General features: G+C 50.3%; 1 protein-coding gene across 1 annotated transcript in view; it reads right to left on the reverse strand.

Moving 5' to 3' along the window:
• Positions 1 to 10,431: 10,431 nt before the first annotated feature.
• LOC119165171 (uncharacterized) overlaps positions 10,432 to 15,752 on the reverse strand; it is a 28,668-nt gene continuing 23,347 nt past the window's right edge. Inside the window, exons 9-10 of the mRNA XM_075870921.1 lie at positions 13,783 to 13,940; positions 10,432 to 13,139 (exon numbers count right to left, since the gene is read on the reverse strand). Coding sequence (XP_075727036.1) covers positions 10,944 to 13,139; positions 13,783 to 13,940 — 2,354 coding nt within the window. The 3' untranslated portion in view covers positions 10,432 to 10,943. The remainder of the gene's footprint in view (positions 13,140 to 13,782; positions 13,941 to 15,752) is intronic.

The raw sequence follows: 15,752 nt of genomic DNA on the forward strand, positions 1-15,752 counted from the left end.
CCCTCCGGCCCGAAGCTCCCATCTGACCGCAACTTAACTTCCCCGACAACGTCTCCCTCCACCTTTGGTCCGGCCACTAGCGCAGTGATTCTCGCACCCGGTCACAGATCCGGCGAGGTTCTTGGAAGTCGTTCCTGCTGCCGACAACCTGTCCACCACGAAGTGCGTTTTTTCGAAGTCCTCGGCCGATGGTCCTTCTGGCACGCTTGCTACCTGCACGTCTTCCATGAAAGCGACGGCACGCGACACCGTGGCCCCACCAGACTCCATGACGACCACCTTGCCGCCCGCCTCGGAGCCTGGCACAGGGGACCTTACGCCCGTTATTGACTTAACGACCTCGAAGCTTTCGCCTTCAACAACGTCCGATAAACGAGACTTAACCTCTCGTCTGGCCACTAGCGACGCGTGTCCTGCGCCCGACTGCCCATCCGCCAAGGTTCTCGACATTTGGGCTGAATGCAACCAGTCAGTCACGAGGTTTGTGTTTTCATCGTCCTCGGCCGACGAGTCAGCAGGCATGCTTACCACCGGCTCGTCTCGACCGACCTCCATGGCTCACAACACGGCTGACACGTCAGGTCCTACGACGGCAACATCACCGAACGCCCTGGTGGCTACCACGACTATGGGCATTGTCACGCCCGCTATTCACCTCCCGGTTACGGAACTTTCACCCTCCCCGATGTCCGTAGGTGACTGTCGACCAGCCTCAATGCTCTGCACGTCCTGCCAGCAACGACCACCATCGTCCTCGCAGTTTCCCGCGGCTGAAGTTAAAGGCACCAGCCATCAACCACGTTCAAGCTTCCAAGACGCTGCGACTATGACTGACGCGCTTGAGGACGACGTGCCCGGTCCGCTTCAGACAGGGCTCACCAGGCACACCACGCCTGCGGTGGAGCAATCTAGGGGGTGTTGGCTAGAGGCAGCCATCAATTATGCAGACCTGCACGCCAACCCTCGTACGCGGACTACCGGAGGTCATTACACGAGCACAGTTGTCCCGTCCAATACTCCGGGCGAGCCCACGCTGACTGGGTTCCACCACCCCTATTCCCCGGAGCCTTTGCCTCCGGACGGCAACAACCAGACGTGTGTCCACAAGGCCAGCTCGTGTGGCACAACCGCGACGACGCTCATACCTCATAAGTGTCTACCACCTATTACCCTACGTCGGCGACGACAACGTGCTTGGCGTCACACATTGCGGCAACTTTTGAGCCGCCCTGCTACGCAGCCACGAGTTGCAGTCACAGCCCTGAAGACGGCGCAAGCGCCTACTCGGCCTATCCGACGCAATGTCCCACCACTAGTCGTGTACCCGACTACCCACCGTACACTTGGCGGAATTGTTAGGACACGTTCCTGCGTGCGTCGGCACGTCAGATGCCGCTCGACTTTGAGGTCTGTGTTGCGTCGACCCCAACGTCATAACCCGCACTGCCGACCCTCTGCCGACGTTAGCAGCATGACCTCGCGACACACGGTCCACTCTCGGCCTGTCCGACCAGGTCATCGTGAGACCCGCTTGTAAGCGACCACAGCGACCCGGCACTTCCTTCTTCGTCCCTTGCGCTTCTCCCAGAGTCGCCCACCGGAGACACACTGCTTACCGATGGCTCATAAACGTTGACAACCTGGACTTGCCAAATGAACACTTTATGGATTGTCGTTCATGTGTATAGCATTTGTCGCTCTCATTGTTTTTATTCATATGCCTTCAAATCGCGCAAAGCGCTAGGGGGGGAGCCCTGTAGTGCCATCATCACCATCATCACCATCATCGTTTCTCAATCACCGCGCTGTGCCTCTCGCGCAGCTGATGCTAGCTCGAGCTGCGCGAGGATTATAACAAGCTAGCGTACTTGGTGTGTCGGACGTGGACAGCCACCGCGGCTCCGTTTGAGGCGTGGAATAAAGTGGCGAGAGAATGACACGACCACGTTGGCCGCCGTCTCGTCTTCCTCTCTCGCTACAAAGTCATTCAATCTTAGGTGTGGTACCTTCCAGTGACGCCACCTGACCATCCACTGCGAGTTATCACGCCCAGCTGAAGATCCACACCCCAACGCAGGATCCACAGCTTTCTATCAATCACCACCATTAACCACGGGAACGGTCATTCCCTCCCAATGTCACATTGAGTCCACTCGAGCATCGTTACAGACAGGTTGAATGTGGGCAGAGTCTGGAGACCACTGACTTCTCGTGCGGGTACTGCTGGACAGCGGCAGTCAGCGCACCTACATTTGTGCAGACCTGGCAAGGACGCTTCACGTAGAAAAAGAGGCGCTCTCCCTTATCACACTTGGAGGATTCAAGTCACGAAGACGACTCTGCACCGAGCGTGTCAAGAAACGGCTTCGAAGCCAGGTCAACGATTCAGCGATTACCTTAGAAGCGATAACCATTCCTGAAATTTGCTCTGTCACAAGCCCACGACTGGACTCCAACATTTCGCACCTACTTCTCGAACGGAAGTACAACGTAGCTGACCACTTTCAACCGAGTACGTGGCAACTGGACGAGATCAGTGTCATCATAGGATCCAACGCCTATTGGAAGGTCACCACCGGCAAAATCGACCACGTAACTGAAACGCTACAGACAACGTTTGGCTGGATGGTACAGGGACTTTTGTCATCTGACAGCATCCAGCGCCCGTCTAGCACACTGTTCGTCTTGAGCCGCAATCCTTCTGCAATGCACACAGACATATCTTCGATGTGGCGTTTTGGTGCCATCAGGAGCGATAAAGTGTCTTCACGAGCCTCAAACAAGCACCACGATCTATCTGTATGGGAGCAAGGTATCTCTTCAGGAAAGAAGTGCCATCTGCATGACTACGCGGTTGCTGGTGGCAGGAACTTGGCAGACGCGGAGCCGCCGAACAAGCACGTCGATGCTCGTCACTGCCGTGTGCGTAGACGTCGTCAGCGCCAGCGTGTTCATGGTGACGCCGTACTTGAACCACTCGTCTCAGACCGGCCACCTTTGGGTGACCACCACGACAGGCATTGCGTCTTCGTAATTTTGCGTGCCAAGCACGTCAGTCTAACGCACGTCAAGAACAGCCTCCGTCTCATCAGCATCGGTTCCGGAGACAGCAAGGGGTGCGACAGCCACGAATCAACGGCCGTAGTGCACTGCAGGCACTCCTGGTAGCAAAGCAACTGCATTTCTACACAAACTGCGTTCTCGGTAAGTACGATTCTCCTTGCCCCCCCCCCTCCCCCGGGATGATGTTGAATAATAATCCGGATCGGAGCAACCTGGAGTGGCCCAAACTTCATCGAAGCGTGCGAGTCATCTTGGCCCCCCTGAGAGGATGTTCCAGAACATTCTCTTGGAGCGGGCCAGACTATCGAAGAGGACGAAGCAGGAGAAAGGCACGCGCTAGGACCCGTTTATTCGTCATGGAGCCCAAGCTGCCCATTCCTAGCGCGTGCCTCGAAAACGCTTCGATGAAGTCTGGGCCACTCCAGGTTGCTCCGATCCGGATTATTATTCAATCCTTATCATCCATCACTAGAGGCTAGCTGATTTTGTTGATAATGCGGACGAACAGCCGCTCTGGTTAGTTACCACACTGGCCAAGATCGAACAATACGATAAGCATTGGAATAGGAAAAGGCATCGTTCCGCAGACGCACCCAGCAGCTGCGCGAAAGAAACCATGAACTAAGCAACTGAGCTTCAGCTTAGGATCGTCCGCGCCTATACTATAAACCCAAAGTTTAACGTTTTGATGCATTTTCAGAACCTGAAAATACGTTGACGAAGTCTAAAACACGCGTTGGCACCACCAGAAACCACCGCTGTTCAGCAAGCACGGGCATTGATAGCAATGGCAATGAGACTGCCCTGCTTTTTCCAGTGACAGTCTCATTGCCATCGCTATCGAGCAATGGCGGCGCTCATGCTTGCTGAACAGCGGTGGTTTCTGGTGGTGCCAACGCGTGTTTTAGACTTCGTCGACGTATTTTCAGGTTCTGAAAATGCATCAAAATGTTAGAGATTAGGTTTACTGTATAGCAATAAATACCTGAGCCTGTAATCGCATCGTGAAATTTTGTTGAAGCGGGACGGCAGAAGAAAAAAAAGTGTTCGTTTAGGCGACAATATTTATGTATTGACTCCTATGAACTGCTGACAGGGAACCATGCATTTTTCGTTGTAGCGGAAATTTCGTTGAAGCGGCATTCGTTGTAGTGGGATTTGACTGTATAGAAAACAAGAAGAGGTGTAGTGGCACGAACAGCTTCGCACAGGTGGCCCGTTTTCGCATGAATGCCACGAAGTGGCGCCACTGCATACTATTATGGCGTGCCATCCTATGGTCCCCGCCACGGAGGAAGGAAAAGGTAAGGAGAGGCCCTGACGTCACTCGTTGTGAAGCCGCAATGAAGCCGGAAGTCGGCCATATTGAGTAGGCAAACTCTCCTCTCTTGTTTACATATGAATGCGAAGCAGAAGGCGCGACTCCCTCTCCGGCTCGGAAAGCACGTGGGCTGCGCAGCGCGTGTGTCGTGACGATCCGAAACTAATGGAACTGGGCTCATCACTCAGAGCCAGCGGGACACCTTCAGCGAAATCGCTTCGTCCGAGTAATAACAGGGAGTAACAGCTCGCCGACAACGAAGCAACTACGAGAGAACGCGCGCTAGATGCACTGACAACGGCGAGTGCTTTCACGTCATTAATTGAGCAACTGTACAGACAACACGATCAGTCATGCGCCTTCTACGGTTGCATTCCGCCACGCGACTGACGCAGCGTCCTGCCACTGTCTCCGTGTTTCGCGTGAAACTCACCTGCGTCAGCATTCTGCGACCGTGGTGACTTTGAGCACGGTGCTAGTGACAGTTGAACGTGGTTGCTGTTACGTTGAGATTACATGCAATACTGGTGGAGAGTGTACCAAGCGGAACAGAAAAGGTGTTTTAATACGCACATGCAAGTTGTTACTGCACACACACAACACGAAACTACGTATGTGCACATGGTCCTCACGGCGTCTTGCTGGGCTCAACAGCGTCGTCCGTTGTCACAAGCAGGAGCACTGCTCAACCGTCACTGACCTGCAAGGCGTTCGTCGTCATTCAGCTTCGTCATGGTGCCCAACGCCATTTCGCTGAACACTAACTGCTTCATCCGCGTCATCCGCCGCACGACACATGGATATGCACTTGTTCTACGCACTGTTGAAAACCCGTGATGGACAAAGAGATTTGTAAACGTTGCTAAGAGTAATGTAACAGCCAGACGAACACTGCGTAACCAATAACGCGGCGCCGAGCACAGATATTGTCCGCCACGGCTCAGCACGAGACCGGCGGAGGCACACATTCCGCCGCCAGCCGCTCACTGCTAGACCAGCTTCACTGCGCAACACGTAACCATAACAACGTCGCCATTGCGCCTACTGAATATGGCCGCCATGATGTCATTTCCGCCACATTTTTTACGCCTTGCGCCGGCTGGGCATGCCCTCTCCTTACCTTTTTCCTTCCTCCGTGGTCCCCGCGGATTTTCCTCATTCAATAATGCAGATTTCGGTATTATCGCCGCTAATATCTACACAAACCACTCTAACACGTGCAATTACTCATTGTTTGCACGTTTCTTGCGGTGAATGTGCTGGTAAATCAATAGCACCCAAACTTGTGTGACGTAAAAAAAAATGACTTTTTGAGGGACCGGATTTTCCGAAACTTGCTTCTGCGCCCTTTTTACGACGCAGGATGTGCGGATTCCCGACAGGATTCCGCACATCCGCTCACGTCATAAACGAAAACGAAGTGCGGATTCCTCGGAGTCGGAATCCGCACTTCGTCGCCGTTTATGACGGGATCATATTCACCCAGAATGAAGTGCGGTTCAAAGTGGTGCTCGCGTACTGCCGAAGAAATGCTGAAAGCTTTACCTTCCTGTGAAGGTTAATTCCGCTCCTACTTCTGTCGGAGGTCGTCATCCTTCGGGGCGGCGTACAGCGACGCTATTGGCCCGTTCGGGTAGCCCGTGCGGCAACCCGGAGCGAACCAATGGTGCAAGCCTGCCTCTTCGCCATGCTGCACGCAAGAAGGCATTGCAGCGCAACGAATGCTCCTGACACTGACGACACGCAAGCCCAGCCAACGTTACTGTAGCTATATTGCCTAGAATATACTATTCGCGTCGGGCCAGAGAACACGTTGGGCGTAGTCATGCGCACCAAACCGCCGCCACACACATTATGATAGTAGGGAGCCTTTATGTGCGCATAATAATCCGTAATAGTTGCACAGCGCACGAGACACGAACGAAAAAGAGACACACGAAGAGAAACGCGGACTAACAACGGGATGTTATTTCGAAAGAACGTGTATTATTACGCTCAGTTGCCCATGCGCGAGTGCATGCTCTTAAGCGTTCTTTGACCATGATAACACGTAATCATTTACCAAAAGTTAAGAAAAGCGTGCAAGGAAGGTCGCTCACCGCAATAATGATAACTCCTTTGTGGATAGCGCAATATAAGGTTTTCTAATGTTTTTTTTTTTTCTTCATATGCCCCAGCTTCAATAATCAACTTTTTTTTTTTCCTCACATGACGTTTCAGCGATTACAGTAGTGTCCCCAAAGATACGAGTGCAGCAGCCACGATCGGAACGATGTTGTGCCAAAAAAACCATTTCTACCATTTTCCGTTTTCTGACGATGCCCAAGCAGACGCACGTTGACACATCTTCCCATTTCTCCCCCGTATGCCTCTCCACATATTTACCACGTGTCTACCGCGTGTTCCTTGAGTTAAGCACGCTCTGTGATTGAGCTACTATGCTTTAAAAGGGCACTGACACAAAATTTCGCGGCTTGTGGGGTCGATTCCCAAGAACAATTGTATATCATCTGCAAAGTATCAACAGCGAATATAGTTGGGAAAGTATTTTTAAAGAATTTTGAAATTTAGGTAAGCCCTCGACTCCATCACGCCATTGACACCAGCGAAGGAAACCCTCAGGTACACAAAGTGGTAGGTGTTGTGTGAGGTACAGTGCCACTGTACCTCAGGTGACTCGCTACTTCCCCCCACGTACGTCACCGCGCTGCAGTCAGCAAAACAAGTTATGATGACGCCATAACGCCATTTTTAAAGACGATAGTTTTTCTTGGGGACCTTCGACGGAAAAATTTTGGTCTGTCTGTCTATACATTTGTCTGTCCGCCCTAACGATACCTCAATCGGCCAACCCCATTCGCAGCGCCCACCAATATTGCTCAAGGTTTAGCGTTCGTAGTTGCGCGATTGTCAATTAAAAAGCAATCATTGCGCATATCTGAGGCGCTAAAACAACGCTTCGATGTTTTGTATGACTGCCTTTATACTAGAAGAGGCACACACAAGTAACTCTAAGGAATGTAGCGTCTAATCGCGCTGCGCTGACAGCGCAACGCGATGCTCAAAAAGGTGTTTCCAGCGCTTTGCTACGACGTCGCGGTGGTGGCACCTGCCCATTGCTTTGTGTTCTACACCTTATCACCTCCGAGACTGGCGCGCACCTTTCTCCGCGGGCTGCACGCCTTCGTTTTCGAAGATAACTGCCAGATGGCACTTGTGTCTAACGTGCCTCGATGCGCTCGTTCGCCTCTGCTAGACGCTCGAGACACTCTAACGCAGCGCCTGCAGAATACCATTCACCGATTTTCTTGCGCAGAACATCAAATGAACGTTTTGTTCACTCTCTCCAGTCGCAAGACTATCGTCTTTCGACATTTGCGGTGTAACAATGAGATTTGGAACAATTTTTTTTTGTCGCGTTTGTTCTTGCTTTTTGCAGCTGGTTGAGAGTGTGTGGCCGTGGCGCATGCTTAGAAAGATTTGCGTTTGGCGACACTGCAGTACCATTTCCTATTCGGAAGTAATTCATAATGCGTACTGTGCGGAAGTGTGTCATAGTTCTGTGTAGATGCAAAATTCCGCCGAGGTACCGCTTCTGTCTGGGCTGGAAGATTTCTAGGCGCATTTACTTCCCAAATTTAAAGCAGTGTTATATTAGTTACCAAAGTAGTAAATGAATATGTACTCGTTCTAACGAGTTGGGTTAAACACCTACGCTACTTCTGCTATTCCTCCAAGATCAGTGCGCCCTCACTGCAGGAGTCAGAATAACAGTTTAATACACCTCGTATTTGTGTTTCACATAAAGCCTCTGACCAAAACAACTATTGTAGATGAATTCCTGGTACTAGGAAACTTTGCACAAGATGCCAGACCTATAATGCATGCAATGGCATAATATTTATCGTAGCTAGGGTTTTATGTGATGGCTTTGTCACAGTAAACAGGAAATGAGATTTCATCGTCACCTCTCCCTGAAATCACTGATCTCTCAACAAATTTACACTAATTCTGGCAGTGTGCATCTACTGCCAGACAAGACATAAGTGCAAGTCTTGTACAAAAAGAAATCTCTTAATTATTTAGTCCCGCAAAAAAAGATATTTGCAGCACAATTTTTGCCCCTTTAACCTAGGTGTCGCGAAAATTGCAACCGTTTATGCAAAGGCGTTCAGGCGAGCCTCGCTTTCCCAATTATTCAACAACTGCTCCATGACCTGAAGTAAGAAGTAGATACAAATTTTATTAGATGCGAAGCAGCTCTTTCACTAGCCTGTGTAACGCTGTCCCTCCATCCGCACCGTGCTCATCTGGTTCAAGTGTTGGCGCAATGCCAAGTAGGTCATGCCTTCCCTGGCAGTGCGAATGCGTTGACGTCTCTCCTAGCCCATCGCTGCGTGTAATCTCTCTTGCTTCAACCTCTACACCAGTCGCAAAGTTCGAGCGCACAGTCTTTCTGCGACGAAACTTACAGGAAACCCAATCTGCCTCCCACGTCTTTGTGTTTCAAACAAACGTTCACTCGAGTAAACGCTACACCGAGTTTCACTTCAAACACACGTGTCGACGCCCGTTTCAACCAGGTCAACGCCGTGTGCATCGCTGCTGCTTCACATTCTATCAGGCTTCCCTTCGGGAGACGGTCCATAATTATTTATTGAATATAGGTCTGATAAACACCATAACGTTTGCGGTGTCTAGACTTTTCTTGCATCTGTGTGTGCACACACTCCATTTTTAAAATACCTACCACTAACACATCTTTCTGTTACTCTATTAGGCATCTACTCTTTAGAATCCTCTTCTGCTTAGTGTGCTCTATCATATGCAAGACAGGGCTCAGTGATAGAGGCCCGAGGCATCTTGGAGCGAGCTCAAGATCTGCTAAACATGCTTCATGAACATGACGCAGAAATTACTGTACTGCAACATACACTGAATTTCCACTACTTTAAATGTGCCAACCATGACAACACGCACACCATTCACAATACTGCTCCCACAAAATTTTTTGCTATGCTGTACACTGCGGGTCTTGCTAAGGTGCAAACTTTGAAAATGACATAGCATGTCAGAGAAACTACAAGGCAACTTGTAGTTTCTCACAGGGAAAGATTAGGTGTATAGATGAAAAGAAAACACTTGCATCCAACCTAGATGCTAAGCTATATATATATATATATATATATATGTGTGTGTTTAAAGCATATTCAAACAGAAACTTAAACCTGCATGAGACGATCACTTGTGTCATGTTTGATATTGGATTGTGTCAGTTTGCTCACTACCCGCTAAGGTATATCGATGCTAACCTGCCCAATTTTGCTTACAAGCTTCGTTCACTTGACAAGTACTCCCAACTGGCCTGGATACAAAAAACAATGATGCTAACACATTTGATAGCACTTGCATGCTTTCTTTTGTTAGAAATGCCCGGTATAAAACATTTGATCACCTAAAAACAAGATGCCAGCATTTACTGCAAATCCTCACTCCGATCCGTTCACAAATACGTTGGCCTGGGAATGTTTGTTGCGGACACAACTTCAAGGAGATTATTGACGACCACGAAACACTGCTTGTGTCAATCAAGTGAATATTTATTTACATTGCAGGAGCAAAACAGAGGGTCCTGCCAGCCGCAGCAACTCCTGAACACAACTGGCTGAAGAAGCAACTTGCTTCGAAAGAAAAAAAAAAAAAAACGCTGGGCCACACATGCCACATTAGGAATGGGCCACATACACATACAAAAAAATTAAGTCTATTGCAAACATGCAGCTGAATGCAGCATAACAGCAAACACAACACTGCATGTTTCAACTGTATATTACAGGCAACTTCATATACTATGTACAACTTGCACTGAGCAAACTTCTTTTTTTTTTTCACTATTTTTTTTTTCTTTTGTTTCTTGAGTTCTGGGAAACAGCTTTTACAGGTGCTAACCTGAGAGTCACAATTCGTTCTACAACACCTCCCTACCCATTCTGTACTTTCCGCATAGCACGGTACACACCACGGCAGCACACCACTCCCCACCCCGATTGCTAACCACAACTCTCCTAGAGTTCTACTATATACACATCCACACACATAGTGAGGCAACGAAGAAGAAAAAAAAAGACCGGTGTTCGATACAGGTGGCATACACGATCTCACACATGGGCGGTATCACGAAAGGGAAAAGAACTGACGCCACGGCACAGCCTAGCGTGGCGCTCCAAAATCACCGAAATTCCCACACACACAAGACTTCAAGAACCCCCCTCTCACCACTTACAATCACCCAAGTGTTGTCGAAGACACTGGCCCTGCTATGCACACAGAGGACAGTACACACATTCACACTGCACGAACCGAGCAGCTATGCTTCGCTCGATCCTGCAAAGCAGAGAACCAAGCCCGACAACTTAGTGTTCCACGATAAGTTAGGATAAACCGGATGCACGGCCACTTACTTCGGGGCGGAAAAAGTCATCCTCATATTGCCAGGGGAAGGGGGGCTCCCTGGCGGTGTGGCATTCACACATTTGAAAATCCTATCCTAGATGCCCGCTCACTCCGAAGGGGGCGGAGGGGGTGGGGGAGGGAGCTCTTTTGGTAGTGGTGGATCAGCCGGGGGAGGTGGGGGCGGGATGCCGAAGTACTGGGGCACCTGATAAGCACCTGGCGCCATGTGCATAGGGGGCGGCGGTGGAAAGCCATAGGGTGGCTGAAAGTACATTGGCGGATGATGAGGCGGAGGTGGGGCCGAAAACTGCGGTGCAGGAACATAGCCCTGGTGAAACTGTGGCGGCACGTGATTGGCACTTCCACCAGAGGGCGGCACCGGCGGTGCCGGGTAGCTCGGTCCTGGTGGCGGTGGAGGGGGTGGCGGCACGGGCGCAGACACTTTCCTCGACTTGGGCGAGCGAGCACGGTGCTCCCCGTCCTCCGACCGCCGGTCCCTCTTTCGGCCGCTGTTCAGCCGCTCCTTGCTGATCTTGAGCTTCAGCCCCGTGCTCGGAGGTGGCGGAGTGTGCGGTCCCTTGCCAGACTCCAGTGGGTCAACTGGGGGAGGCGTTGGCGTGGGCGGAACAATCTTGAGCTTGGGAATCTTGATCTTCAGAGCTTCCCGTGGGGGGCTTCCAGTCAAACTGCTGCCTGACTGCTGGAGCTTCTCTTTACTAATAGTTATTTTCAAGCCACCACCAGCACTCGGCTGCGACGACCTGCTGCCATTTTCTTCCCTTGACGCCTCCCGGCGTTCCTTCTCTCGCCTCTCAGACTTCTCCTTCCGAGAACTCTCTGACTTCGAGCTGCCCGAAGACTTGCGGTCGTGCTTGCTGATGCCATTACGCTCCAACTTTCTGTCAGAGTCCGCCACGGGTGTGCCATCCACGACATGGTTAACAACCTGCTGCACATCAACAGCATTGTTTACAGCGTGATGAGCTCCTACTTCGGGCACCCGATCACCATGAGACTTTCCTTCCGAAGTCTTCTCCCCTCCGCTGTGTTTACCTGGGGACGAGTGCTTGTTTCTCGAACGCTCTGATGAGCTGTGCTTGTGCTTATGCCTTTCTTTGCGTTCCTTTCGTTCCGACCTTTCCTTTTCCTTATCCTTGACTGGAGGTGCAACAACTGTCTCCTGCTTCACTTCAGCTTTGATCTCTGGCTTGTCAGCAACTGGTGCTGGCAATGGAGCTGCAGTAGGTACCAGTGCTGCCGGCAGTGGCGGTGGAGGTGGAAGCTGCACAGCTGGAGGTGGAATGGGAGGCGTGGAAGGCTGAGACTTTTGAGGAGGGAGTGGCGGGTTTGCTGGGACTGGCTTCTGTGGCTGCGGGGGTGATGAGGGCCGTGCCTTTGTTGGTGGCAGCGGAGGAGTGCGAGGCTCTGCTTTTGCTGGCGGCACTGCAACAGGTGGAACTGAAGCCATTTTTGGTGGAACATTATTCTCCTCAGCTGGCAACATTGGCACAGAAGGAGGCGGTGGCACCACCTGTGACAATGTCATGAGCACATCTTGCGAATTGCTCCTTTCGTCAGTGTCAAACTGCAGCGGCGAAATGGCAGGCATAATGTCTGGTCCATCGAGGCCAAAAGAGAAGCTGTCAATTGATGAGTCGCCGCCGTCACCACCAAACTGAGCGCCAAAGTTGAAGTTGAAGCCACTCGCATCATCCAAGGCTTGCTCAGGTTTGACCTGGGCGGCTGGCGGCTTGGAACTGTCGGTAGTGGAAGCAGTCGAGGGATGGTGTGGTGGCGCCGTTGTCACACCGACGTCAGACGTCGGTTCAAGGTGAGGCTGCTGGTGATGCCTGCTCTGAGAATGCGATGAAGGAGCCTGATGAGGTGGGTGAGACGCGACTCCGTGATGTGATTCTGACCGGTCCGATGGTGGTGGATGGGGCTTTGGCTGTCCCTTCTGGCGACAGCGCTTGTCCCGGTATGCATCCAGCGAAAGCGGTTGAGAACTATGACTGCTGGTGCCTTCCAGGGCCTTTCGCTTGCCAGGAGAAAGCATGTGCTCGGCGCCCTGGTTGCCGATTTGTAGCTGTGCTAGCCCCGGTGACCGCTGTGCCGGTCCGTGATGCGGTGGAACCTTGGCATTCCGGTGCTGAGTTGGGTCGGAGGGTGGCTTCCGACTGCCGCCATGGCTACTGGATGCAGGCTGCCTCTCGCTGCTCACAGGAGCCTCACTTGAAGTGGACGGCTCGTGACTAGCAGCAGCTGCACTCCTCTCTTCCCTCCTCTGCTGCCCATGAGCCTCCTGTGAAGTGTGTCAAGTGAAAAAGCACCTTTGATACACTGAATGTCACGCTAGCACTACATAGTACATATGCTGGCGTCGACACGACCCATTATTTGTCAGGAAAAACCCGACAATATTGGCGTCACATGAATTGGGGCAATGCCCCAATTCATACAGTGCCATGTTCATCCGAGATACAGCGAAATCTTGTAATGACAAAACTGCTCCTCCCTCCAACAAATTTTACAGATAGGCATTCTTGAAAATACTTGCTGCACTGGACACTTGACAACAATGCAAAATATGTTTCAGTTTATAGCATTTCGTTTTTGTACCGATATCAGTGCTTCATGAATGTATACAGCACTTCCATCATGGCACCTTTAAAGCACTAAAAACCAGCTAATTCTGCCCACTTGTTCAAAATGAAGATCTTCTAGAAGTGACTGTTACTGTTGCAATTGAAGAAAGCAGTCATTTCACTCATAGACACTGCTGTTGTGCATTTTTGCCAGCTCAGAGCACACTACAGCAAACTACATCATTATCACTCGAATTTGAAGAGTATAGAAATAAATCAACACCAGTGGACCACCTGAACTTTGGCTCAACACCATCTGAGTATTGTCTGTTGGTAAGAAGCAGCTGGCGTTGCACGCACCTTTCGTGAAGAAGTACCGCTGGAACTTGGTGCTGATGCAACTGGTGTCGTTGCCGCCGAGGAGCTTGATCCACTGCTACCTGCTCCAATGCTCATGATTTTGCGCTTGAGCCGGCTCGGGCACTTGTCCAGAATGGCCAGGAACTCCGACGTCAGCTCTAGAGGAGTTAACATATAATAACAATAGTAATAATTGTTAGGCTAACGTACAAACTCCCCCCTCCCCAAAAGGATCATGAGGGACGCCGTAATGGAGGGCTGCAGAAACATCGACCACCTGGGGTTCTGTATAAACACTTGAATCTAAGTACACATACCTCCAGCATTTTCGCTTACATAAAAAATACGGCCACTGCAGCCAAGATTAGGTCCCACGACCTTTAGGTTAGAAGTCCAGTACCATAGCCACTAGACCACAGTGGCGGTTGAGAGGATTTGCGGGCGCCGAGAGAATTTCAGATAAGGATAAACACAGCAGACAACCGTAAACCAAGACCTAATACCTAACTACGAGCATGTCAAACTATATTCACAATCATATATGTGACTTGTATCATATATGTGACTTGTTGGTGATCTCACGTTTCTAAAGGCAAGTTCATATGCAACGAATTAATAATATTACGACCCCTTGTCACGGCCCTTTTGAGTTTGTTATCGAGTTCGGCTGTATTACCGCAGTTTCCATGCAGCAAGCCAGAACCGCTAGCTAAAACACCCTAATACCAAAACGAACGGTAATCCTTAGCTGCCAGTGTTTCATGGCCATCCAGGTACGATAAGGGAAATGGTGTGCAGTTTCCACCCATCGCACGCAAGCCCACTATGAACTGAAATTCACACAATGAATCAACAAAGCATTAACCAAACAGACGCCATCATTGACTTGTGGACGACAGACAATGTAGTAGCACCTCAGTTCCAAAATGTTGCCAATAATTATGGTAAGCTAGTAGGGAGAGTTGAGGCAATATATAAAATTCAGCTGTAAAGAATCTGCATACCTCCAGCTTGTAATTTGGCATAAGTGACTGAACACGCAAAGAAACACGCCCAATGAACTTCACTAAGATTATGTCGATTTTGTAATCTTTTGTCGAACGCCTGTTACACATGTCGCGCTTCCATGACTTCGGTGAACACATTCAACGGGCGAACGTCATCAGGTGTGAGTGCCATTCACTAAGCCCGTGTAGCAGCAACAAAAATGACACGTAATGTCATTCGCAGTAAGTGGCATTACAGGTGCCGTGTGACAGGGGTACAATCCTTCCATTCATGTTCTTGCTGCGAGCTGAATATGAGGGCACCACTGACTGTAACTGCACTGCTCTTTTCATTTGCAGTTGATCATTCTGATAATTTGCAGTCGTTCTCTGGTCCCAGCAAGCATATGTATTGATGAACAGCATCCTACTCTCGTTAATTCCGTCCCATTTGGCTATGACCTGTTAGTTTCAGACGAGGCACAAATCGTGCAAAGCACGAGGTACCCTGAATAAGTGGCACAAAGTAGCGCTGATGAGCAACCAAAACTGCCAGAGCCTTCAGGACGGTGTGGTCACCGCCCACAACCTTGCCACAACTGCGTTGTTAATGACTAAAGCATCAGTGGATGCAGCAAACTCATTAATTTTGCTATATTACAGTTGGTGGGCTCCATCTATGATTGTGTCAATAAAGACTGAAGTGACAAAGCTGTGACAAGCAGTAGTTCTTCACCACGTGCCTTCAGAACTGCGTTGTCGCCATCCACGACTTTGCATTAGTGAACCAGGTTTATTCAGCAACAGATTCAAGTGGTCACAGCACTTTTTATGTGAGCTGCTCCTGACATGTACACACTCTCTCGCTGTCTTGGGTCGCAGTCCATTTTTAGTCTCGAGTACCATTTTGTTAGACAGGAACATGCTTTGTGTACATAGGTGCGCTGAATAAACCAGAAAAGAACTGCATAGTGCCGAAAAACT

This window comes from Rhipicephalus microplus, chromosome 8, assembly GCF_043290135.1.
Source record: "Rhipicephalus microplus isolate Deutch F79 chromosome 8, USDA_Rmic, whole genome shotgun sequence".
Taxonomy (NCBI): domain Eukaryota; kingdom Metazoa; phylum Arthropoda; class Arachnida; order Ixodida; family Ixodidae; genus Rhipicephalus; species Rhipicephalus microplus.